Below are 25,094 nucleotides of genomic sequence, written 5' to 3'. Positions count from 1 at the left end.
AATTCGTTTACTGAATATACAGTTTTTGTACATACATACATACATTGGAAATCGATGTTTGAAAAGTACGGAGAGAGGAAAGATAGCGGAGATGCCACAAGGAAGGTAGATCAGGTACCTTCTTGTGTACAGTAGGTGTGATCAGTTACTGGAATTAACAAAGCGTTCGGGTTCCTTGTCAAATCAAATCAAATCTGTGAAACATTTGTATTTATTGATTGGTGATTTTAATTTTAATTCTAAAGAAGGCGTATGAGGACGGAGTAACGTTCCTCGTCCCCCGAACACTTGCATTTTGGCGCGCTATTTTCTTAGGAGATATTGCGTTTTGACATCTCCGCTAGTCATTTTGTTCTCCATGTTAAAAACCAACAATGGGAACTTTTTATAGGCTTTCTTGGTTTCTTTGAACTTGAACTTCACAGTTATAACGTAGCGGCGCGGTTGAAGGCTGCGTTGCGTAAACTATTGAATAATATTGCCCTCGGTTAATCATTTGCGATAAGTTGCCAATTTCTTTTCCTAGGTAAGTTTAAAGTTTTAAATAGGGAGGTAAGTATCGGAAATATGTCAAAGTCATATGTTAGTACTACAAAGAAATATAAAGCATTACTTTTCGTTTAGACGTCGTATATTGCACTCGCGTCCCAGTCCCGTTCACGCCTCGTCCGAGGTATTATCTCGTCACATGTAACTGCCCTTTGCATATAATATCATTTCATAGAACTAACATAAAGTCAAATCAATGAACCTAACCCATGAAATTGACAATAAACATACATAGACAGAAATCAATTGATAAGTTCAGAATGACATAGCATTATCCTAGGCACCTATTCTAGTTAACAAGCACGGTGATACGCTATGGTCGAAACGCTCATTGGTTATGGTAAGGTATTGTCAACCTATTTAGTTTTGTGGGATGTCTGGCTTACTGGCTTCCGCGTCAAAACAATTGTTTGGGAGGTTATTCTGTATGTCAGGTGATACAGTATCATGTAACGGTATAGATAGACGCATATTTTATGTTGAACCATCATTTGCCTGCTCTGCACTTTGGGGTAACCGTAAAGTCAGGAAAGATCTAACAGTTACTAGGATCGATTTGGTGACAAGCTATATCTTTCTGCTGTTTACTGTTTTTTGAGACTAATGGTCAATTTCATAACAAGGTTAACTTGAATATAAAGTAAACATTGGTATTTAGTGTTGCAAAAAAACAACTTATTAACACAAAGTATGAAGCTTCATGACGGTTCCCCTTTCTCATCACATTTTGATATAACGAGCTATGTAGCATTACCACTTAAGGTCTCAGCACACATATGGGATCGGAAAGGGATCGTAACCGTAACGCCTTTCGCCTCGCTGTCAACCAGGCGTCAACCTACCGTATGCACGTAACGAAAGCGTATCAGCAGCGCCTGTACGTCAACTCGGCTACGGCTAGGCGACACCGCGCTTACGCCTCGCCGCACGAGGCACTTCTTCAATAAGTTTCTCCCTTTGCATCGTTATTTTGTGTTTGAATCGAACTTAAAATTTTAAATAAAACATACGCGCAACACGAATGAAATACTCCTTGCGAATGACGGCGTCTTTAGCAGGCAAGTCGCGGGAGGGGAAAGGGGAAAGGGTGGACGAAGAGATGTGAGCTCGGGTACGGAGAGACGTAAGCGCGGGGACGGAGAAACGTAAGCGCGGGGACGATGAGCCGTAAGCGCGGGAATTCAAGTTCGGAGCCTGTTCCGAGGCGAGGCGATTACGTTATTATTCCGATTAGTATGCGTTGCAGTAGGGAGTTTAATACAAACCATTCTGAACGGCTCGAGGCGATACGGTTCCGATCCCATATGTGTGCTGAGACCCTTAATCTTAATCTACGTCTACACTTGTAATTTATTTAACTCCAACAAAAAACGTCTGGCCTCTTCAACTCGTAAAGATTACAAAAATCTACAAAATAACTAAAGTCAACCGGCAAAACGTGTTTCTCTAGCCGACCTAGGGGGAGCATATCTAGTTTAGCCTAAACGACTATTGTTATGAATTCTAAATACTATATTTTGTACTGGTTCCTCTGCATAAGGTCGTCTGTGAGAAGAGGACCGGTTTCTATTTATTTAGCAGTCATTTGTTTTTATTATGAGCGAATTCTTGTCGTTTTTTGTCGCGGTTGAACAAATGCCCATCCGTCTCTATTAGGATTTTGCCTAGCGAGTGGGAATTTGCAGATAGGTAACTACTATTACGATTCATACATATGCGATATTAATTAAATACTTCCTCAGCTCAGATGAGTCGTAAAAACTATAAAATAACCCGCGATTATGTATTGTATCATCTATGACTATTATACCTATGCCATAAAACTCTCATAAAATGAGAATTATGAATAACTGTTGTATTTAAACCGGATAGACAGGAATCATTTCTTGATTGAAGATGATTACATGTTAAGTTGTTTTTCAAAAATCTTGCCTTTAAGTACAACTATTTCCTCGAGATAGAGCTCAGCTTTAGGATTCGAAAAGTTCTGGATATACTTTATTGATTCGGCGTTATGTTGGCTGTTCCTTTTGATACTTTCCTGTTAATTAAAAGGGAAAGGCTACCTGAAACCATTAAACATATGATCCGTCAATCCTAAGTTTTTTTGATGAGTCAGCGGACACTCAAATTAACTGGCCCTCTGATAAGGACACAGAAATGATTTTAGAGGTAAATATTACCACCGCAAAGTTAATGTTTTAGTATTTATTTGATTATGTAAATAACCGCTAATGTAGCCATTTATTTTTTACAAAAACTACAATGATGATGGTGCTTAGTACACCGCAGCCTTGGTGCAAATATCAAATCAGTGTGTTAGTAAATTACTTTGTTTCAAATCATCAAACCATTTCAAATCTTAATGTTATGTTAATTTAGTAAATCGAGCATAGGCCTAAACATAACTTTAAAGTTAAAAAATATACTTGTGTTAGGCAGTGTTATTCCTACGATTATACTAAAACTCTCATGTAGTTATCTATACTTCTATACTAATATTATATAGAGGAAATTTTGTCAATACCTATGTTTTACAAATAAAAATATTCTATTCTATTCTTTCTAAAACTTTGTTTGTTTGTTTGGTTGTAATGGATAAACTCAAAAACTACAGGACCGATTTTAAATATTCTTTCACCATTAGAAAGCTATATTATGTGCGAGTAACATAGGCTATATTTTATCCCGGTGCGGGCAGTAGCTCCCACGGGACGCGGGTGAAACCGCGGGAAAACAGCTAGTCTACCTATAAAACATAGCCTTGCTCTGTCATCATATGTGCTCGAATTCAGACAGTATAAACTAAGTATTACGAAATTCAGCCTCTATATAAAGAATACACCAGGATAACGATATGTCTCTACAAAAACCTACTTACTGCCAACACTTTATCAGCATCATCATTCCAAAATGTAGGCTTTTCGCGGGACGGAAAGGTATCTATACCTATTACCTACCTATTTGTCACCTCTATCGTATCAACTGACAAGCTAAAGACTTGAAGATAGGGGTTTCTGGTATTTCCAAAGGTACAAGTTATTAGTTTTGTCAAGTTATCGTTTTGAAATAGGTACCTACGTTGACAAGTCCCATTGTAGGTCGTTCTAGTGCGCGCCAATTACGCGGTCTGTTTATTTTTTAATTCAAAATGCCTGCGTTATGTAACTAAAAGGTCACCACGATTGTTTATTGTTGGATTGGTCGTCATATTCAACATCACCGAATAGACAGACAGAATCAGGTATTTTTAAAAGGAATGCCTTAGGTACGCAGATATCAAAAAGCGAACTTTAAAGAATTTAAATACACAATTTTCTTTGTTTTGAAGTTTGACAAACTGAGTTTCATTTGAGAGATAAACACTAAATCCATTTTTCAGAAAACCTGACCTACCGTTTACGAGAACGCTTAAAAAGTTAGATACACATACCTAAGTAAAAAAACTTGGAAACTGGAAAAACCCAGCATTTTGTAAGAGGATGACGTGACAAATATACTAAAGACGATAAGTAAGTTCTACTTAAACTTACGTGTAAAGTGATTCATTGTAAAAAAATATTGTCATGCTACATTTGAAAGAATACGCAAAATGGCCTACTTAATTAAATTCTAACACATTTTATATTTATTTGAACTTACTTAAAAAAAATTTGCTCGTCATGGCCTGACTTGTATTTGATCAAAAGTTAACTATTTTAACAATTAATTAATTTATGATGACATTATTTATTTTATCAATTCGTTTTGTCTCGAAAACGGTTGACAATAATATAAAGAGGCATACTATCCTCATAATCCCTTATTTCCTATACCTACTGCATTTTAATTTATTCTTGTGGTCATTCACACACTACACGCACTATTTACTTCTTCTATCTAAAATGCAATCTGCCTATAGTATTTTCTGGCATGAGTAATGCGGGAAATCTTGTGTTATCACAAGTGGGTTATGACAAGGCTTGACTTATGGGGGCTCGTGCAGTCCAAGGCATTGTTATAAAGTTGTGTTCACATTTGCGATCCCTACTAAAAATCATCTTACTATGTTCGTTAAATGTGTTACTCGTATGGTAACAAATAACTACTTCTTGAAAATCGGCCTTAAAAGATCCAATCGATTTTCAAAACTGTCTGAAGGTCCAAAAACTCAATTTGATATGTAACGTTTCCAGTACCTATTGTTTAAGCTTATTTAAAGTAGATAATTGAAATGTACAACCACACTATAAATCAGAAAGCAAAAAAGTTAAGAAATCCGATCACGACTTAGCTTAGTACATCATCATCCTCCGAGCCTTTTTTCCCAACTATGTTGGGGTCGGCTTATGTTGGGGTCGGACTAATTATCACTCTATCTCTTACTCCCAATGTAAGTAGTACCAACGCATTAAAAGCAACCTCTTTTTTGCAATCTCCATCATCTCCAGAAAAAGTAATCTTCAATCACAGTACCACATTCTTTTTGTATGTACATCATCATCGGTGTGTACCAGCCCTCAGGCCAACCGTCTGTTTTCCATATAAACAAAACCGGCGCCTGCGCAGTCCGTTGTCGAGCGCGTATCATCTCACGTGCGCGCATCCTCACGCATCATTGTATTTATTTGTGAATTTTGTGATAGTGCTCTGTGATATAGTGATAGGAATAAAAGGTGAATAATTTATTTAATAATTAATTAAATATATATTTTTTCAGATTAAGTAGTTCGATTTTAATAGATATTTTTATGTGCATTTTTTTTAAATTTGGGTAAACCCATCAATTAAATTAAGGGCAATTATTATCCTTGCTAATATTTTAAATGAGAAAGAAAATCAGGCTGTCCGTCTACCGCGGTTTCATGGCTAAATTACTGAACCGATTTAAATTATACTTTTGCCCGGTTGCGGGAAATGGCTCCCTCGGGACGTGTGGATAATAACCGCCAGAAACAATTGTATATTTTATAGGAATCTTTAGGGATTTACAGGTCACGTAATAACTTAAAATTATGGAATATATCGTAGACCATTGACTTGAATTGAGTATTTTTAAAAGAAAAGTTGGAAAGTGTCACTCACGTATGGAATACTTAGTAAAAGTGAGCGAAAGTTAAGCAGTATTGTCTATTCGGTAAAACATGTGCATACTTAACTTAACTATTAAAGTTATTTGTTTTTTTTTTTTATGATCCTTAATTTACATAAATTATGCGCAAGTGAGTTTGTCTTTCTGCACTTTTCTTTGAACCGTGATAATTTATCCTCTCGTATCTACATATAATTATTAAAAATAATAGAATTTACTTACAAGTCACCGGTAATACTGAATAACTATGCGGATCAGGTAAATGGATTAGGTACTTATCCTGATCCGAGAATTTGTGTCTTTGGAATCACCCTCTCTATTTTTTTACATAAGTTAAATGTTAGCTAGACAAAAAAATAATTTATGACTTATCTAATCTACGAATTGTTCCCATTCGATTCTTTTTCAATTTCGTCCGTTTAAATTTAAATAAATATTAAAGTACCGTTTTCGAATATTCCAACCAGATATGAAATACAACATAATTATATATTTTTCTACAAGTATTATTATTATAACGGTTGTAAATTATTATAACCGCTTGTTTCTAAGCAATAATCATGGACCAGTTTCCGCGGTGTTATGTCGTTTTTAAAGACATTGAACTTGAAACGTCCCTATGTGAGGAATGTTAAAAACTGTTAACTTTACCTTGGTTTTAAGTTTATGCGTAAACCCTAAATTCTGCACAGAGCAATGAACTTTGCACTAATGTAACCTTTTTATTTATTTATGTTATTGGGTTAAAAATGGATGTAACATGATAAATGCCATCAGCAAAAGTATTACAATAATTGAAAATTAAGCAGAATTATAATTTAAATTAGGAAAAATTAGGAAAAAGGCAAATAAAGAGGCTAAATATTTTTTCACTTTCCAATTAATTTAAACCGCCTTTAACAAGTTTGAAGAACCGATTTTATTGGATGTTTTTCAAGAAACATTACAGCTTTTTTGCGGTTGTAAACAATTTTCACCATTACAATAAAGATTCTTAGACTTAGCTTTCTCAAAAACTACAACTACTTGACAGTTTTAGAACTACTTGACAGAGAGAGCTCATAGAAGAAAGAATCATGGATTTGTTGTGCCTGTATTTTAGTCAAAGTTCACGTGCAGACAGAATGACGCTAACAGAAGATAATTTATTTAAATAACAACTAGAATTGCTAATAGTTTTCCATATTTAGTATTAAAACAACGTTTTTTCTTTACCCGGAAGACTTCCTTCTAAAACCTGAGAATCGATATAAAATATATGTTTAAGTACATCTGATTAACGCTGTGACAATTTATGTAACAAATTCGTAAATAATAAAATATTTTTGCAGCGTCTGATGAAGTCATTCAGTGAATTTTGTTTGCGCGAATTCCTTAAATTGTAATTCTTTACACATTCACATTAAAACATTCCGAAGAGTGGTAACCGAAATGGGATATATTTAGTGTTCAAGTAAGACTTAGTATGTTTTAGGATCAGTTTCACACGCTTCCTGGTGGAACTTCTTCTTGTAACCGCACAAAACATAGCCTACGTTACTCGAGGACAGTCTGAAATAGAGTTCCCAACAGTGAAAAAAATCGGTTATAGATAACATCAGTTTTATCTTCTTTTTTATTAACTTTAGGATTTTGTACCTTACAAACGTACTTTTTAAGTACCTGAATAGCTTAAAATATTTATTTTCACAAATAAGTCCGTTACCTTATTTAGATACCTACATGAATTGTTTTTGTTTCAGTGCACGCCCTCACAACAAAATGCTGAGAGACCCAGAGGTGAGTGGAGACGAGTTTTTACTTAATTTGTTTATAATGCACAAGTTTTTCACATATTTTGGAACATTTACCTAATTAATTATATTTTTTGCACACTTCTAAAGCAGTGTTACCTAAATGATAAAATATACTCTGAGGACAATAAAATCATTATCAAAGGAGCAAAGTCAAGATTCCCATTGAAAAGCCTTTTGCAAAAAAGCCATCTTCAATAATATACCTAAACCTTCTTCTAAGTCAGACAAATACTACACTGAAAAAACGCACCATGCCTAAATGTTCAGCCAAACGTAGGCCAAATTTAGAACCTCTTTCTTTAAGTGGATTAAAAATAGTGCCGCTTCAAGATCAAGTTGAATATAAACAAAGCCTATATAAGGATATTAATTATCTGTATTGCAATAAAAACAGATAATACCATTGCCACTTTTTCCTAAATCGACCTTGACATCGGCTCTTGTGCATCATTCATATAAACTACAGCGTATAGTGAGTATTGGTACAGTGACACGCTTTGTATCGTATGAAGTGATAATTTTGCACGTCATTAATTATTTTCATGCGTTTTCACAAAAATAATTAATAAAATACAAGTTTTACGTGTTTTCGTTTATATCAATCAATAAATAAAAAGGCATGTATCCTTTGGAGCTGAAATTGGTTTCAAATTCCACGACACCTCGCATATCAAACAAATGAAATGTATTTTGGACCAACTTGTTATCTATACATATAATAAATCTGTAAAAAAACTGTGTCTGTACATTTAATATATTAAAAAAATAATAATTGAGTGGGGTTTAGAAACAGTGATGGAGCACAAATCCAAAAAAAAAATTCTGTCTGTATGTCTGTATGTCTGTATGTCTGTTTGTTTGTACACGCTAATCTTCGGAACTACTGGACGGATTTCAATGATTTTTTCTTTGTTGTATCAGTATTAAGCCTGGTCAACACATAGGCTATAATTTATCTTCGAAACTTGAAGACCTGATGCAGACCACCAACAGACCAACAAAACTATAAGAGATACAAAAATGGTGCCATGGCAAAAATTGTTTCTTGTGATGAGCATTTTCAGTTGAGATAATAAATTTTAAGATCTGGAACACCTGATGTGGAACCCCAAGAGCCCAGCTTCTCTGTACCATATAGAGGTATGACGTTTTAGCAAAAGTTGTTCAATTTGATAAGCACTTTCTATTGACTTATATAAATTGAAGATCTAAAACACCTGATGTGGAACTCCAGGGGCCCAGCTAGACTATAGCATATAGAGGTATGACGTTTTAGCAAAAGTTGTTCAATCTGATAAGCACTCTCTAAAACACCTGATGTGGAACTCCAGGAGCCCAGCTAGACTATAGCATATGAAGATATGACGTTTTAGCAAAAGTGGTTCAATCTGATAAGCACTCTCTATTGACGTACATATAAACATCGAAGATCTGGAACACCTGATGTGGAACTTCAAGAGCAATACTACACTTGAAATGTATAGAAATTAATATTATGAAATAGGTATGGTGAATCAAAAAAAGTAATTAGTCCGTCTTTAAGATAACCCTAAAATAATGGACACGTATTTTTTTTCTCTCTCTCACAAACAAATAATAACGAAGATACAACAACATTATTATATCTCATTATTATTTTGTATGTCTCTTCCAGACCTCGGGACTACAAAGTTCCGAATTTTTGGGAGGCAAACGTGGGGCCGAAGCCAACACGCTGAAGCCCTTTTGAGACAACTTTAATGAAATGGTGACACAAATGACAAAACCGACGATTATCCCTTTAAACACTATAAAAATGAACCCAAGGACAATCCCCGGTGGACGTCGTTAAAAAAAAAGACAATCCCCGGTACTGTGCTAAACTATTGCTAACTATGGAGGAAAACTACTTGGGCTATTGTGATGGGATATTAGTGGATGACAATGTATTAGGTACATGTAAAAATGGCAGGTGGAGACTCGCCACCTCACTTACTGGGCCCCCGGGAACCAGTCACTGAATAGTAACAAGAGGGCAACAGGGACATGAGCGGCTGAAGGGTGAGGACACCTCGGCGGACTTTAAACGCAGATTACGCGCTCCCTGTGCTTACCATGAGGCACCTACCCTCCGAGCAGGGCTACTAATCCTGCTCTAGCGACTCCACTCTGGACGGCCAAGCCAAGCCAGAGGCGTGAGACCTACCCCCGTCATAGTTCACTCCGACCGGCCGGAGATGGGGGACAGTATACTCTCCCTGGAGAACTCAGTATATATAGCCCCGCGGGGTCGCTACTCCCCGTCATCAGCCTCAGATGTCCTGCAGTGCCTATATCTCATTATTATTGTCGTTATTATCTCAAGAGCCTTTGTCCCAATTATGTTAGGGTCGACTTCCAGTCACGATGCAACTGAGTACCAGTATTTACAAGGAGCGACTACCTATCTGACGTCCACAAACCGGTTACCCGCTCAACCCAACACCCCTTGGTAAGACTTACTGGCTTCTGACTACCCATAACGACTGCCAAGAATGTTCAATGACAGCCGGAACCTACAGTTTAACATCCCCTCCAAATAACGGTCATTGGTATCCAAAATATACGTAGAAAGTACATACGAACTTAGAAAAGTTGCATTGGCAGGCACTTGCCAGACCTGGAATCAAAGACGCACGCTCATACTTGAGAGATTGGTTCTCTACCCACTAAACCACCACGACTTTGTCATCTATTTAATGTTTTTTTACGCGGACTAATTAGAATCACTACTTTTATCCCTATGGTCACGTCTATTGCGGTTCAGTTCTCAGCGTTTTGTTTAGTCTGCTGTGCTTTTGCCGTTAAAGTACAAAAATTAAATATATGGAACGTTTCTAATGGTTATGCGTATTCCGTTGTTTTCAAGTCAACGGGCCCTTAAAATTCAATATCAGACTATTCAGATCTTTGATTTTGCTGACCCCGTAGTCGCTGGCATAAGGGACAGGATCCGCGTACGAAGTCGCGGGCAGAAGCTAGTAATAACATAAATGAGAATTGTTACAATTCTCATATAAGTTATTTTTCATGTTTTATTTGTGTAAATAAAACATGAATAATCTCGACGAATAATCTCGACTCCATAGATCTTATCGCTTTATCCGATCTACTTGGAAAATTACGAGTAGATCCTAGAATGCCAACTCATGGTTTTACTAATAAAAAAAGCTACATGCATACATATTACTAAATCAATTATAAAATCATCATGATGGGAACTGGTGATATCTGCTCATCATCACGATTTTTCACAAGAAATACCAATTAGTAACGGAAAATGATTCACATTTCATGGAATACTAAGATTATTATTATAAAAAGTTAAACAATAGTAGGTACATCACGAATTATTTTCAAAACAACACAATACAATTTAATATTTAATTGTTCAAAACATATTAACTGTTGTCTTTAAAACAAACAATAAATTTGATGAACGAAAAATGATTTCAGTTTGCCAATTTTAATTTTCTTCGCGTTGTAACTGTTTAACCACAGTTACAGTTACAGCCTTTTTATCGTCCCACTGTTGGGCACAGGCCTCCTCTCACACGGAGTAGATTGAGCATTAATCACCACGCTTGCTCAATGCGGGTTGGTGATTTCAGACTACATAGTCCAGATAACCACAGATTACCTTAATAGTTACTACTGCAATAGTAACTGTTATAAAAGTTTCTATTTTAACAACTTATATTTGGACAACTTCGCGTCCTTATGTGCCATAGTGAATGGGTATTCCATGGCTATACATTAAACAAAAAAAGCCATTTTCTAGCGAGGAAAAATGTTAGACTGTACTCTAGATGATTGATGATTAAAAGTTAGAACGATAATAACTTTACAAATATCAGAAGCTGGTATTTTGGATTCTATAAGATTTTTAAATGTTAGTCTCTGGGTGAATATTCAAATATCTAAAGTTTATTCTTAAGCGTAAGAATGATTTTAGTTTCGTAATTTTCAGTTAAAACTCAAATCTAAGATGATGTTTTATCATTAGAAAATGCCGACCTCAGCGTTCTTAAAAATGACGTGTAAAAGTGATTTAATGTCCAACTTGCAAAATAAACGATTTCATTTCATTTCATTGTCATGAGTTAGGACCGAGATTAGGTGGTTTATTGTACCTACTCATAGTTACTGCGCCTATGCAGTAACTATGAGTAGGTACAATAAATACCGATGTTTTTACCCCTAGCAATCGCGTATAATTATTGCGTTTTTGTCGACTTCTTGATATCGTTGTTTATTCAATCATCGGCTGTCATTATTAACAATTAGTTTTAACATAAGCCTTTGTTGTCATTGCGAGATTAAATTCTTCCGTTGCGTGTGTTTTGTTTCCTCCTGTCTATGGTTTCCGTATTTTCATCACAGGTCAAGGTTTTGTCGTCGTAACTGAGAAGAAAATGTGCAAAAATTTATGAGAATCACCTCGTGAGGATCGATATTCAATTATATTAATAAATCCGGTACCTATGTCTTCGACACTAGCTCATCTTCATCATCGTCCCTCTGCTGGACACTGGCCTCCACAAGGATTGAGCGTTAATCACCACGCTTTCTCAATAGCGTTTAGTGACGAAAACGATTGGGATGCTGGTCCTATACGGCCATCCGCATGACAACTTTAAGCAACAGCCTTATTAACTAATCACCTTTTCCCTTACAGGCCTGCGCGTGCCCCATACGCGAAGTGGGGCCATCCATGGTATCGGCATGCCCGAACCAGTTCCTACTCTTCATGACGATCCTGGAAGCTTACATCAACGGCCGCTGTGACCTGGCCGACCCTTGCAATAGGGTCACCAATAAGGACCAGCCAGATGACATATATGATTTCGTGGTGGTTGGCGGAGGGTCTGCGGGGGCTGTGATGGCTGGGAGACTATCTGAAAATCCTCAATGGAAGGTATGCATTATTTGTATTATGTAGAAAATGAAGGCGGTTCTGGATTGAAAATCTGAACTATAGTAAAATACCCGTGTGATTTTCCATTTCTCTTACATGGCCCTATTTCTGGTATTGAAGCGTTCTGTAGTTAGATAATTAGGTCAAGTAGCTATGCTTGTACGAATTTGACAAGCAATACAGTGGAAGTGCGAGGTGGAAAATTGCTAACTGGAGATCAGATTCATTAGCATTAAAATTAGCAATGCCTAAATGCATATTGAGGATACCGGGGCTTTGGTTTTTTCTTACATCTTGCGTAGATAAATAAGCTTCTTTCAGCTATCGGCATCAACACTATAGCCCGGTCAAAATAGACATTTGAAATAACAAAAATTCCCGGAGAGCTGATTTTTGGTGGAGAGCTAGATTTGATCATTCTAAATAAAATACTAAAAGTCCCCATCGATCCCATGTGTGCGTCAAAAGTTATTCGAGGTCAAATGTCAAAATTTTTGGTTTTTTGTGTTTTTTTCGAAAACGGTAAGTTTTATCAAAAAAATACATCAGACCAAAATTGTAGATTATAAAATTTTCTACAAAAATGGCATTAACAGTTTTCTCCTAAATGTTACCATTCCTGAGATATCGCGCTTCAAGCGCGATATCTCAGGAATGGTAAACTGTAGGTTCTGGCTGTCATTGAACATCCTTGGCAGCCATTATGGGTAGTCAGAAGCCAGTAAGTCTGACACCAGTCTAACCAAGGGGTATTGGGTTGCCCGGGTAACTGGGTTAAGGGGTCAGATAGGGCAGTCGCTCCTTGTAAAGGACTGGTACTGAGCTACATCCGGTTAAACTGGAAGCCGACCCCAACATAGTTGGGAAAAGGGCTCGGAGGATGATTTGATACTACAATCATTTTTGCAATTGCAAAAAATAATGTCAGGAGTTTTTCTGGAGCAGGTGGGAGTAAAGTTTTAATAGGGTCCAGATATTATGTATCAATTTCCAACCCCAGTCTTCTGGATAAAAATGGAAATGTCGAAGAAAAATTAGCGTGCGATAATTTTCTTCAACTTTAAAAGTGGATTGTCGCGACTTCAGAGGTTTAAAAAAATTTGTTCTGTGTTTAGTAATGCAGAACCATGCCTTAGGACTGCAGTACGCTGATATTTAGGTTTTAAAAGTGGGCAATCTAGCCTTAGCGACAAGCCACGTGAAGGTAATTTAAAACCCGATATGACCCAAGATAATATCGAGGCTATGCGACAGTTAATTGTCGCAGACCAACATGTAACATACCGTGACATGGATCCGTGGGCATTACGATTGTTTTACATTCCCCAAAATTAGGTAAAGTCTTCATGGTAAACGTTTCAGCACACCTGAAAAGCTGTTGACTCATACAAATCGGCCAATTTGACTAACCCCACTTCAGAATGGAATAAATATTTCAAGAACTGGGTTTAATGCATGCAAAAGTGCATTAAATATCGCGGAGAATTCTCTGAAAAACAATAAATGGTATTAACCTATTAGATTGTCTATACTTATTTCAAACGACACAACTTAAAGGCAGCCGTCGTATATACGTGGCTTATATGTGGATATCATGTGTAGTGTGACTCTTTGAATCACGATATCTCAGGAATGGTAAGATTTAGGAGAAAACTGTTAATGCCATTTTTGTAGAAAAATTAAAGATCTACAACTTTGGTCTGATGTCTTTTTTTGATCAAACTTACCGTTTTCGGAAAAAAAAAACAAAAAACCTAAAATTTTGACATTTGATCTCGAATAACTTTTGACGCACACATGGGATCGATGGGGACTTTTAGTATTTTATTTATAATGATAAAATCTAGCTCTCCACCAAAAATCAGCTTTGTGGGAAGTTTTGTTATTTGACTACTACTTTTATGTCTATTTTGACCGGGCTACTAGGACACACTATAGAACGTTAAGTCCAGAACAATAGACAGTCGAGTACATCAATTTCACGTCTCCATGACTCGCCACCATGCATTGTTGTAAATACCGGCCAAGGAGGCCGCTGATTGCTGTTTAAATACCTTGATTAAGTGGATATGTTCCTCGGATTACGATCCCATATACTTCACACTTTATCTTTTATCTATTCTGCGATTTGTCGTCCATATCTTTTGCTGACATTTTTTCAAATTGTAGTAGGCATAGCATACAAGAAAGGGAGATGACCAAAACACTGAGAGTACATAAGAGGAGTATATAAGAGGAATACTTAAGAGAGTACATAAAGAGGAGTATATAAGAGAGTACATAAGAGGAGTATATAAGAGGAGTACATAAGAGGAGTACATAAGAGGACTATATAAGAGAGAACATAAGAGGAATACTTAAGAGATTACATAAGAGGAGTACATAAGAGGAGTATATAAGAGAGTATATAAGAGGAATACTTAAGAGATTACATAAGAGGAGTATATAAGAGAGTACATAAGAGGAGTACATAAGAGGAGTATATAAGAGAGAACATAAGAGGAATACATAAGAGGAGTACATAAGAGGAGTATATAAGAGAGTACATAAGAGTAGTATATAAGAGGAATACTTAAGAGAGTATATAAGAGAGTACATAAGAGGAGTACATAAGAGGAGTATATAAGAGAGAACATAAGAGGAATACATAAGAGGAGTACATAAGAGGAGTATATAAAAGGGGTATATAAGAGGAGAACATAAGAGGAGTATATAAGAGAGAACATAAGAGGAATACTTAAGAGAGTACATAAGAGGAATACTTAAGAGAGTACATAAGAGGAGTATATAAGAGAGTACATAAGAGGAGTATATACGAGAGTACATAAGAGGAGTATATAAGAGAGTACATAAGAGGAATATATAAGAGGAATACTTAAGAGGAGTACATAAGAGGAGTATATAAGAGAGAACATAAGAGGAATACTTAAGAGATTACATAAGAGGAGTACATAAGAGAGAACATAAGAGGAATACTTAAAAGAGAACATAAGAGGAATACTTAAGAGAGTACATAAGAGGAGTATATAAGAGAGAACATAAGAGGAGTATATAAGAGAGTACATACATAAAAGGAGTACATAAGATGGCTTGTATAATGTTATATAGTGTACCTTGTTTTTTTACGTTCCTTGATGTAAATAATCTTTAAAATCAACATAAATTCAACATAAACCATTTTGTAATAATATGATACATACTTATAGCCCCATGGATTTCAGGCCGATTTTCTTCGCACCATCAAAGGTCTACCATAATAACCCATTGATAAACATTTCATTGCTGTCGATTCTGGTTTTTTTATTTGAAAATTTTGCTATCTCCATTCTACTTTTCGTTTTTTATAGATTTACCGTTTGTTATGCTGTTGGTATTCCAATAAAAGTAGATTATTATTTTTCCAAGTAAGATAATAAATTCGAAGTAACGTTATTTAATTACAATGACAATCATCAAGCATTCGATTTAAATACTCGCTGGGTGTTTATACCCACTGGTTCACAATCACAAAATAAAAACGTGTTCGCGGTCGAAATCTTTTAAAAACTTGGTAAAATCCAATTAGAGTGTAAAAAAATGTTGTAAAAACAAAGTTAACATGTTATGTTAGCAATAGTCTACTGCTTTGGTTAAAAAAACATAGTGGGTGGGAACAATTACAAATAAAAACGATACAGTAAATTGTAGAACTTTTCTAAGGTGAAATGACGCGTTTTTATTGAAATGTCCTAAGTTATTCCAAAGTAATGGTTCATTACGTCACGATTAACGAGAGAATTAAACGAAACGCTATCAACCTTTCATATAAATAACTGCTTCTATGGTACTTTTGCCAGCATTATGTATGGTCACTATATTTTTTGCTGTTATTAAAAACAATTATGTACAAGTTCATTATCATGGAAGCGGGTTATTACATAATTTTAACGAAGATCCATTAAAGTTTTTGGTTACTTCCCATCCCATGAAATGACCACTGTCGGAGCCTTTGATTACCAAACCGAGGAAAAATTAGTTAATTATATAGAAAAGTACTTCCATAAAAATGCCAATTAATAGAAGCTGTCATAATTGCTATTAGCGCTTTAGAAGTGCCTACCTATTCCGGTCTTAAAGTTTAGAAGTAGGTATGTACCTACCGAGTCATAAAACTTATGAGTTACAGTGGTTCCGCGGCCCGCAAGGCAAATCATCTTTGCGATAGCTCTGAAGGATTCTAGAAAAATAAATCGTGAATTTCCCCAAGATTTCAAATTGATTGACACTATTATGATGCTTCCCAGGTGTTATTAATAGAAGCAGGAGGCGACGAACCAACGCAGTCAGGAGTACCAGCCTGGGTGACGGCATACTGGGGCCTTAAGGAAACGGATTGGCAGTACAATACTGAGAAGCAAGAGAAAGCGTGTCTGGCTAAAGGCGGAATATGTTATTGGCCTAGAGCTAAGATGTTAGGTAAGTTATTAACCAAATCTTAGATTCCAAAAGTCTAAAACTGGTTGCTGAGTGTGGCTGAATCCTGGGAGATGCTGTAATTCTAATATTAAATAAGGAAGTAGAAGGAAATGATAGCTAAATCGTTATAATATGAACGTCTTCTTACTTTATTAATTGGAAAACCGCAGAATGTCTCCCGAAAGACAACGGTTTTTCGGTAAAAAGCTGTTCAAAGCGAGCCTTCTCTTATTCTTTTGTTTTTCTTTAGGTGGGTGTTCAGCAACCAACGGTATGATGTACATGCGAGGTGTCCCGGCTGACTACGACAGCTGGGCGGTGAATGGCGCGACTGGTTGGTCTTGGTACGAGGTGCTGCCTTACTTCCTGAGGAGTGAGGACAATAAGGAGATCGGGAACGGCGTGTCCGCTGAGTATCATAGTCGAGGAGGGCCACTGCCTGTGCAGAAGGTGAGAATTCGTTTCGGCAAGTCTAGTATAGTCCTTATAATCTGAGGAAATATTTTTGTTGATGAGGGGGTATGAGTTTTTCGAATAAATCATGTTTTAGAGATATACTATATTCTTTTCCACCGTGTAATTACAATGTCTCTTTGTCCAGTTCCGTCACGCACCGCAGTTTGCTCACGACGTGGTTTCTGGCGCGATAGAGCTGGGATACCCACCGACCAGTGACCTCAATGGAGACACCACCACTGGCTTTACTATTGCTCAGACTCTTAACGAGTAAGTATCATCTTTTCATAGTAAGTTACTAATTCCTATTATAAAGCTGAAGAGTTTGTTTATTTACTTGAACGCCCAAATCTTTTGAAGAAGGTCCCATTTTTTGAGAAAGGTTATAGGCTACTTTTTATCCAGGTGAGCGAAGGTTTGCTTAAGGGACGTTGGTGGATCTGTCATAAACATATGCGCATTTCGTTGAAAGGACTTCCATATCACTATTGGCTTAAATAGCAATCTTCAAACCGTTATATATTAGTCCAATAACCTTTACTTACCTTGTTCTGCAGTGGTGGCACCCGCTACACAACAGCCCGCGCGTACCTGCGCCCTGCTTCCAAGCGAGCCAACCTTCACGTACTGCTCAACGCGCTGGGTTCTCGCGTAATCGTAGACCCAGTGTCCAAGAGGGTCACTGCCGTTGAATACATCAAGGATGGAGTTACGAGGACTGTGGGAGTTACTAAAGAGGTAAGTCGTAATTTCACATTTTTGAAAAAACAAAGTTAAATAAATATTAGTCTGATAGAGTAGTCATGTGTTTTCTTAAAATAGTTTGTGCCCAGGCGCAGCCATTCGCTTCATTTTCGTGACGACAAAAACTTCGGTGAGAACTATGAAGTAGATTTTTTTATGTTATTGTTTTATTTCAGGCAATCTTAACCGCAGGCACTCTAAACACGCCACAAATCCTACTACTTTCCGGCATCGGTCCCAAAGACACTTTGGACAAGTTCAACATCCCCACCATCAAAGACCTGCCCGGAGTTGGACAGAACCTTCAGAATCATGTCGGAGTTAACCTGGACTTCACGCTGACTAAGGAGCCTATGGTTCCTGACTTGAACTGGGATGTGGCCACTCAGTACCTGCTGAGCAGGACCGGTCCTTTGTCTAGTACTGGCATGTCTCAGGTAAGATTTAGATTTTAACGTATTTTTTTTTATTTAAGCTTTTACATTCAATGCAAGGCAATAATGGCCCATAGATATATACCTTAAAACTAACATATATACTCTTGTACGCCGTGCACTTTACAAGCTAGCTATACTTTGGCATAATTTAAATTTCTTAAAGAAGATTCTTTTACCCCTAAAAATCGAACGATCCTGTAGGCAGGGCTTTCTCTCTAGTCTGCAACCAAATAGTTAAGAAATAGGTCAGTTATGTAATGAATAATTTCTGTTCAACAGTTGACTGGCAGGGTAAACTCTCGCCTGGCGCCGGCTGGTGGCCGTCACCCCGACATTCAGTACTTCTTCGGCGGTTACTACGCGTCATGTGGTGATGGAACCATCGTCGAACCTCTGACTGTAGAAAAGGACGGCGAAAGAAGACACATATCGTGAGTACCAACATATATTCACTAAGATTGATTTGCAAAAGATAAAAAACCATCTCTTTAAAATAATTCTTCCTCAACGCAGCAGACAGATTTTTTTGGAACGTCGGTTATTTGACTTTTATTCTACAAAAGGAAAATTGGAATACAAGAAAACTTGAATAGAAAATTATAATTAAATTATTCTATTTACATATTAAATTAAATTATTCTATTTATATTCACATCTTTTGTTTCCTTTCTTCAGGATATCTGCGATATCTCTCCATCCGCGCAGTCGAGGTTTCGTGACGATCCGCTCAGTGGACCCGACGCAGCCACCATTGATGCAGCCTAACTACTTCTATGATGACCACGAGCTCAATGTCTTGGCTGACGCCGCTAGAACCGCTTACAAACTCGCTAATACCACTGTAAGTAGTCTTTCATTAATGAATTCAATTTATTTATTATCTTAAACTTTATTATCGGGAATCAATGGCCCATAGATACATACCTTAAACTAAAATTATTATACACAAAATTTGTTATTAAATAAAACTTCAATAAGGTACCTTAGTGCTTTAGAGACCGCATGTATAAAATGAAAAGTTTTCAAGTATAGTTTGGATCTAAATGCATTGTAGTCAGACCGACAGAGACTCGTCATCTAAAAGGTCACCTAATAAAAAAAAAAAAAATCTAATTACACACTGACCTGGTTATACCTGGCGTTCCAGTCTAATAATTAACTGCGATTCTAGATTCTCCGTGAGAAATACGGCATGATGCCCACTGAGGGCTACGGTGAACAGTGTGAGGGTGGTGGCCCCAACCCCACGGATGAGTTCTTCAAATGCCTGGCGCAGCATGAGACGGCTCCCGAGAACCATCAAGTGGGCACGTGCAAGATGGGGCCCGAGTCTGATCCTATGGCAGTCGTCGATATGCAGCTTAAAGTACATGGCATACAAGGTGAAACTTAACACATGACGGGCACTTTGTTCCTCGAACTAGCAATAATTTACAATACATAGATTTACAAAAGATTATTTTCGATACTCAGTTCCTTTGTTTTAATTTTCTAACCGACTTCTCGAAGAGATCCGTCTATTGTGTTCAATCTAACTGAGTATAATATATTTTTTTCTTCTCAGGACTTCGTGTCGCGGATGGATCAATAATGCCAAGCCTTCCTAGTGGTAAGTTGATCAAAATATTTTTCCCTATTAGCATAGTAACAACAGTTTCTGCCACAGTTTTCAAATAATAAGAATTAATAAATAAGATTACTGGTAACACTTTTCCATTTTATCTGCAGGTAACACAATGGCCCCTATCATAATGATAGCGGAACGCGGGGCTGAGTTCATAATAACACGGCATCAGCTTTTCAAAAAAGGTACACAAGTACCTGGTGGGCAGCTTGGAAACAGGTTCGGAAGTCCAGACTCGCAAAATTCTGAGGACGTCAGCGGGAATTATGCCAGCAATGAAGGCAGTAATCACAAGTAATTATTGCAGAGTTTAAGTATTAAATAAATAAAACATTGCCACAGTTAATTAATATTTGACGAAAAAATAGATGGACGGAGAATATGTGTAGGCTATCTATTACGGTACTACAGTAAAAATAAAGGTTTCGACGAATTGATAATCTCATCCTTTTTGTGAAGTCGGTTAAAAACATGCGACTAACAATCTTTTATTTCTAACAACCTTTTTTGGGAAATCTGTAGAATAAAGAGCAGAAATATCATACTTTAGTATTTGTGCTTATTATAACAAGATCTTTTCTGCCCTTTAGTTGGCACCACGGCGGCTACGGAGGTCACTCCGGTTACCACGGGCCCGCCACAAATATTCCAGAGAACCAAACCAACAAGAACTACAGATGGGAACACCGGTGGAAGCCCTGGGACAAGAACTGGCAACCTGAATGGCAGAACAACAAAAACCAAGACTGGCATAAAAACTGGCAACAAAATGACAAACACCAATCTAGATAGGACAGTAGGTTTAATAAATAAAAGAATAGGTTAATAAAAATAGTTATTTTATTTCCTAAAAAATCAAGTTATTTACTATTTCTTCTTGCCCTTTCCTTTGTTTTTTTTCGGTATTTCTGGTTCGGGTTCCGATCTGCAACGATAGAAATTGCAATGTCAGACATGTCAGGCAGAGGTCACATGAGCGACTATCGTATTATTTTGTTCTATCTATACATATCTTGTACCGTAGTTAACATTTCTGTAAGCTTTGTGAATAGATAGCCAAATATTAGAGAGAATGTAGACAAAAAAAAATATTACAAGATTACTTACTCTTCACTAGCGTCAGGTGTCTCAGGAATAGTAACGTTTGCTTTGGAATCTCGTCTGCTTTCTGCCAGCTCGCTCGAGTCATTCAACACTGATTGTACCTAAAAAAAGTTTATTTTTAGTGCACAGAATACAGACTGACAAGATATTTATTCAGATCCCATTATACAATAAGGAGGTACTGGGCTGATGTACAGAAAGAAATATTTAATACATTTCATTCTTTCAACTTTATCTCTAAAGTATAAGATTCAATGTTATTGTATGTGTGATTGGCAAAATTTTAACAGATTGAGGTAGTTTGGTGTGCTGGTGTCTGTAAAATGGAATTTGATTTATATCGTCTTATGATATGACTTCTATTTGTTTCGAAGTAAAGAATGTGATATATGTACTTACAAACTCCTGTTCATAAACTATAGTGTGTAGCATGGTGTCGTCTGAATCGTTGAATGCTGATCGCGAGGAACCAGCGCTGCTGCGCCGCGAGCCGGCTGACGAACGCGTCGTACGAGTAGATTGGGCTACCACTGAGGAAATAATTTCACAATAATTATGTGTGGCATTGTAACGTACGCACGTGTAGCTCAAACATGTAGCTTTTGCTTTAAAAACAGTGTTTTTAAGCACGAGTGCGACAACATTTCTAAAATGTATGCGAAATTGCAATATTTGTGCGCGACACCGAAGCTAAAAACTTGCTTTGGTGTCGGCGCGAGTCGAGTCGGCTTGGCGAACATAATATGCGCCACCAATTTTTGGGGGAATATCGCCGTGGTATTTCAAGCATTTAAGTTCCCTTTCACTACGGCATTATTTATTTAAAAGTTACCTAAACCAAACTATCGCTACATAAATTAAATTACCTGGTTTTTCCTTCTTCTTCTTATCTTGCACTTTACTCTTTACCTTCTCCTTTCCAGAGCCATTAGAGTCACTACCAGACCCGGACTGTAGTCCCCTTCTCGTAGTAGACCTACGCACTGTGATGTTAGAGACGTCGAGATCTGAAGCTGGTGAGGAGGACTCTTGAGGAGAGGGGACCTTCTTTGGTGACGCTTTGCTTTTGGCTTTGCTGGCTTTCTCTTCGGCTTTGGCTTTTGCTGAAAAAATTAATAGGTATATTGATTAATGTTTGAGGGATAAAATCTTTGATCTTTGTTTAACGATTTTGCGCTACATTTTGTTTAATTAAAAACATTTTACACCTACGTGTGGCGGACTAAAGTGAAGTTATTGTCCATAAGACGGTGAAAAATGTGTGATAAGAAAAGTTTGTATAGATGTCGAAGTTTTTAAGATTCAAGTTTCTCGAAATTTTATTTTGCATTAAAACGTTTTCAGGTTGACTTGAATTAAAAGAATTTTAGAATTACAAAAGATATAAAAAAATACTTTCGAGGTATTTCATAATAGCGAATTACAAGATCTCACTTCTAATATCAAAAATTCATATTTGAATTCTCGACTACTTTCGAAGCATTTAGCGTAAAATCGTATTTCAGAATATAAATCTATAAATGGACTGTTATGATATCTTACCTCTCTCAACATCAACTAGAGAGCGTTGTGATCGGCTCCTCTTAACGCCTTTCTCGTGTTCCTCCTTGGTTTCCTTCTTGCCCCTCGTCGCCTTCTCCTTGGTGGGCTTGCTAGAGTCTGACCCGCTGGCTTGTCGCGTTATTGATAACTTTTTCTTTTTGCCTAGTAAGAAAAATGAATCTATTGTTATTATAGTAAAATGGCATTATCAAAAGGATTGTGTTATTGGAAACTGAAAATAATTTCTTCATTTATAAGAGCGTAAAGAAAAGAAAAGCTTAAAGTTGGTGTCTCTAATACACCAATCCTATCTGGGAGGAAGACATTTTTTAGGTGTCCAATACATTGAAATTAAAGATCTTTTTAATTATTACTATTACCTAGGGGACGGACTACTACCCACTCATATATAAAAAGTATCTTATATGTTATTCATCCAAAATCCATCCAGAAGTTTTAGCGTGAAAGAGTAACAAACACGAACACATTATTAGTCGTTATAAACTTTGGTATAATTTCGCATATAAGTAAAACAAGACCATGTTTTATATAAAATACCTTTAGTAATCTTAGCTTTTTTGACCGGCGACACATCACTGCTGGAGTCTGAGTGAACGTTGGCAGGTTCGGCAGTCGCCGTGTCAGTCTCGGAGGATTCTCTCACGGCACGACTACTTTCTGCTTGCGGTGGAGCTGCAAATTATTTCATTTATAACGTTAGATTTTATTATAGATGTTTTATCTCATGATAGCGAGTGAGTCGAACTTGTATGTGTAAATGTACACGTACATTGTCTTTGTATGCGTAGGATCAGTAAGGCAAAGTAGTGGTCGCCGAAGCATACAACGAAAATGTCCATACATGTACATAGCTCACCTATTTTCTGATGAATTTGGTTGTAATTTTACAAGTTTAGTTAGGTATCGACATAACGTTTCTTTGAAATACATTCTATATGTCCACAGTTATCTTCGTTATAAGAAGTATTATTCCGATTATTTATTATTAACAATAGTCCATTTATGCAACTCTAATAAACTAACTACATTAAAACTCTGCGAAATAAAATTTCAATGCATTTATTTTTTAAACAAAATAATATTAAACTATCCACAACTTAAAAAAAAACTGTTCTTCCTAACATGACACACGTAAGATACACAAACACACCACATGAAAAAAAAAAAACATATTTATGTGGTAAGGAACCATGCCATGTGAGTTCCTACTAACCTTCAGATATCCTAGATATTCCGGCATCGGGGGGCGAAGTCTCGTCAATTTCCACCTCTTCCTCGACGGTCTCATTGACGACCACGTGTGTGCTTCGGGCTATGGGTTGAGCTGGAAGGGTTATATACTATTATGAAATAATGTTGTTTGAATTTTCATTTTTGTTGGCAACTAGCTGTTGTCACCCGCATCGCAAAATAACTTCCTGCACCCGGATTATGTCTTAAGTTTTAATTTGAACCCCAATATCCAAAATTCAGCTAATTTCGGTCAGCCGTTAACAACAAAACCTCTAAATATCCAAACCTACAAAAGTTCACATTTTTCATATTAGTAGTAGGCACTGACCTCTATATTTACCACTGGACAGGCTGTTGTCAACGTGCTTTTGTGCCCGTTTGATAATCGCCATTTTGGCGCTGTTAGACCTAGCGAGTGTCCGTGGTACTAAAATTATTTTACAGTGAACCAATGAACAAACACTTCTCTCACAGCCATTTGAAATTATACGTCAAAATTAGTTCTGTGGACACTCGCTTAGACGATATTGGCGCTTCAAATGGGCACAAAAAAATTGCTGTCAAACGTACGGAACAGCCGGTCCAGTGGTAAATATAGAGGTCAGTGGTAGTAGGTATGTTTTGGTACCCTTGCTTAATAATAATCGGTAACAATATTTACATAATCCACTTACGTAGAGACGTAGTAACTCTTCCCATCGGAACGGCTAGCGAGTCTTCTTGCATAGTTACGCCTTCCGTTATACCTGAACAAATTGCACACATTTCATTATACCAGAATAATTTTGTACATAAAGAAGAATCTAATATAACTATATTTCTGTACAGAAACCATTAGTCTTGAAAAGTACGTTACCTGTTTGAGACATCTTGTTGAGACTGGTTCGCTCAGCTGCTTCTAAGGCACCCAGGTAGCGTGTGAGATTACGACAAGATTGTTTGTCGGGCAGTTTCTGTGAAATAGAAGCATTGTTTTACGAGTGTTGTATTAATACTACATGGAAGCTGTCTCAATTGGAAGAGCATCGAATTTGTTGCTGAAGATCGAGAGGAGTAGAAATGCTTACTGCGAGGCCTATCTATATCCTTGATGAGGAATAAAAGGATGTCATTTTCATCATTTTTG

General features: G+C 36.9%; 2 protein-coding genes across 2 annotated transcripts in view; one reads left to right on the top strand and one right to left on the bottom strand.

The window, feature by feature from the left end:
• Nucleotides 1-5,089: 5,089 nt before the first annotated feature.
• Nucleotides 5,090-20,900, top strand: LOC124639555 (glucose dehydrogenase [FAD, quinone]-like). The gene is made up of 14 exons (XM_047176981.1): nucleotides 5,090-5,204; nucleotides 7,363-7,399; nucleotides 12,113-12,352; nucleotides 16,636-16,807; nucleotides 17,058-17,257; nucleotides 17,409-17,533; nucleotides 17,821-18,001; nucleotides 18,184-18,444; nucleotides 18,724-18,875; nucleotides 19,120-19,285; nucleotides 19,616-19,826; nucleotides 20,009-20,053; nucleotides 20,173-20,362; nucleotides 20,659-20,900. The coding sequence occupies exons 2-14, from the start codon at nucleotides 7,382-7,384 to the stop codon at nucleotides 20,858-20,860; spliced, it is 2,163 nt and encodes a 720-aa protein (XP_047032937.1). The 5' UTR covers nucleotides 5,090-5,204; nucleotides 7,363-7,381; the 3' UTR covers nucleotides 20,861-20,900.
• The window catches only part of LOC124639554 (condensin complex subunit 3), a 16,284-nt gene continuing 12,080 nt past the window's right edge, over nucleotides 20,891-25,094 (bottom strand). Inside the window, exons 20-28 of the mRNA XM_047176980.1 lie at nucleotides 24,825-24,921; nucleotides 24,643-24,714; nucleotides 23,949-24,059; nucleotides 23,273-23,407; nucleotides 22,715-22,876; nucleotides 22,039-22,275; nucleotides 21,572-21,702; nucleotides 21,176-21,273; nucleotides 20,891-20,993 (exon numbers count right to left, since the gene is read on the bottom strand). Of these exons, the coding sequence (XP_047032936.1) occupies nucleotides 20,936-20,993; nucleotides 21,176-21,273; nucleotides 21,572-21,702; nucleotides 22,039-22,275; nucleotides 22,715-22,876; nucleotides 23,273-23,407; nucleotides 23,949-24,059; nucleotides 24,643-24,714; nucleotides 24,825-24,921 (1,101 nt within the window). The 3' untranslated portion in view covers nucleotides 20,891-20,935. The remainder of the gene's footprint in view (nucleotides 20,994-21,175; nucleotides 21,274-21,571; nucleotides 21,703-22,038; nucleotides 22,276-22,714; nucleotides 22,877-23,272; nucleotides 23,408-23,948; nucleotides 24,060-24,642; nucleotides 24,715-24,824; nucleotides 24,922-25,094) is intronic.

The sequence above is a fragment of the Helicoverpa zea genome, chromosome 19 (genome assembly GCF_022581195.2).
Source record: "Helicoverpa zea isolate HzStark_Cry1AcR chromosome 19, ilHelZeax1.1, whole genome shotgun sequence".
Classification (NCBI taxonomy): Eukaryota; Metazoa; Arthropoda; class Insecta; order Lepidoptera; family Noctuidae; genus Helicoverpa; species Helicoverpa zea.
This window is presented reverse-complemented; position numbering and strand designations above follow the sequence as displayed.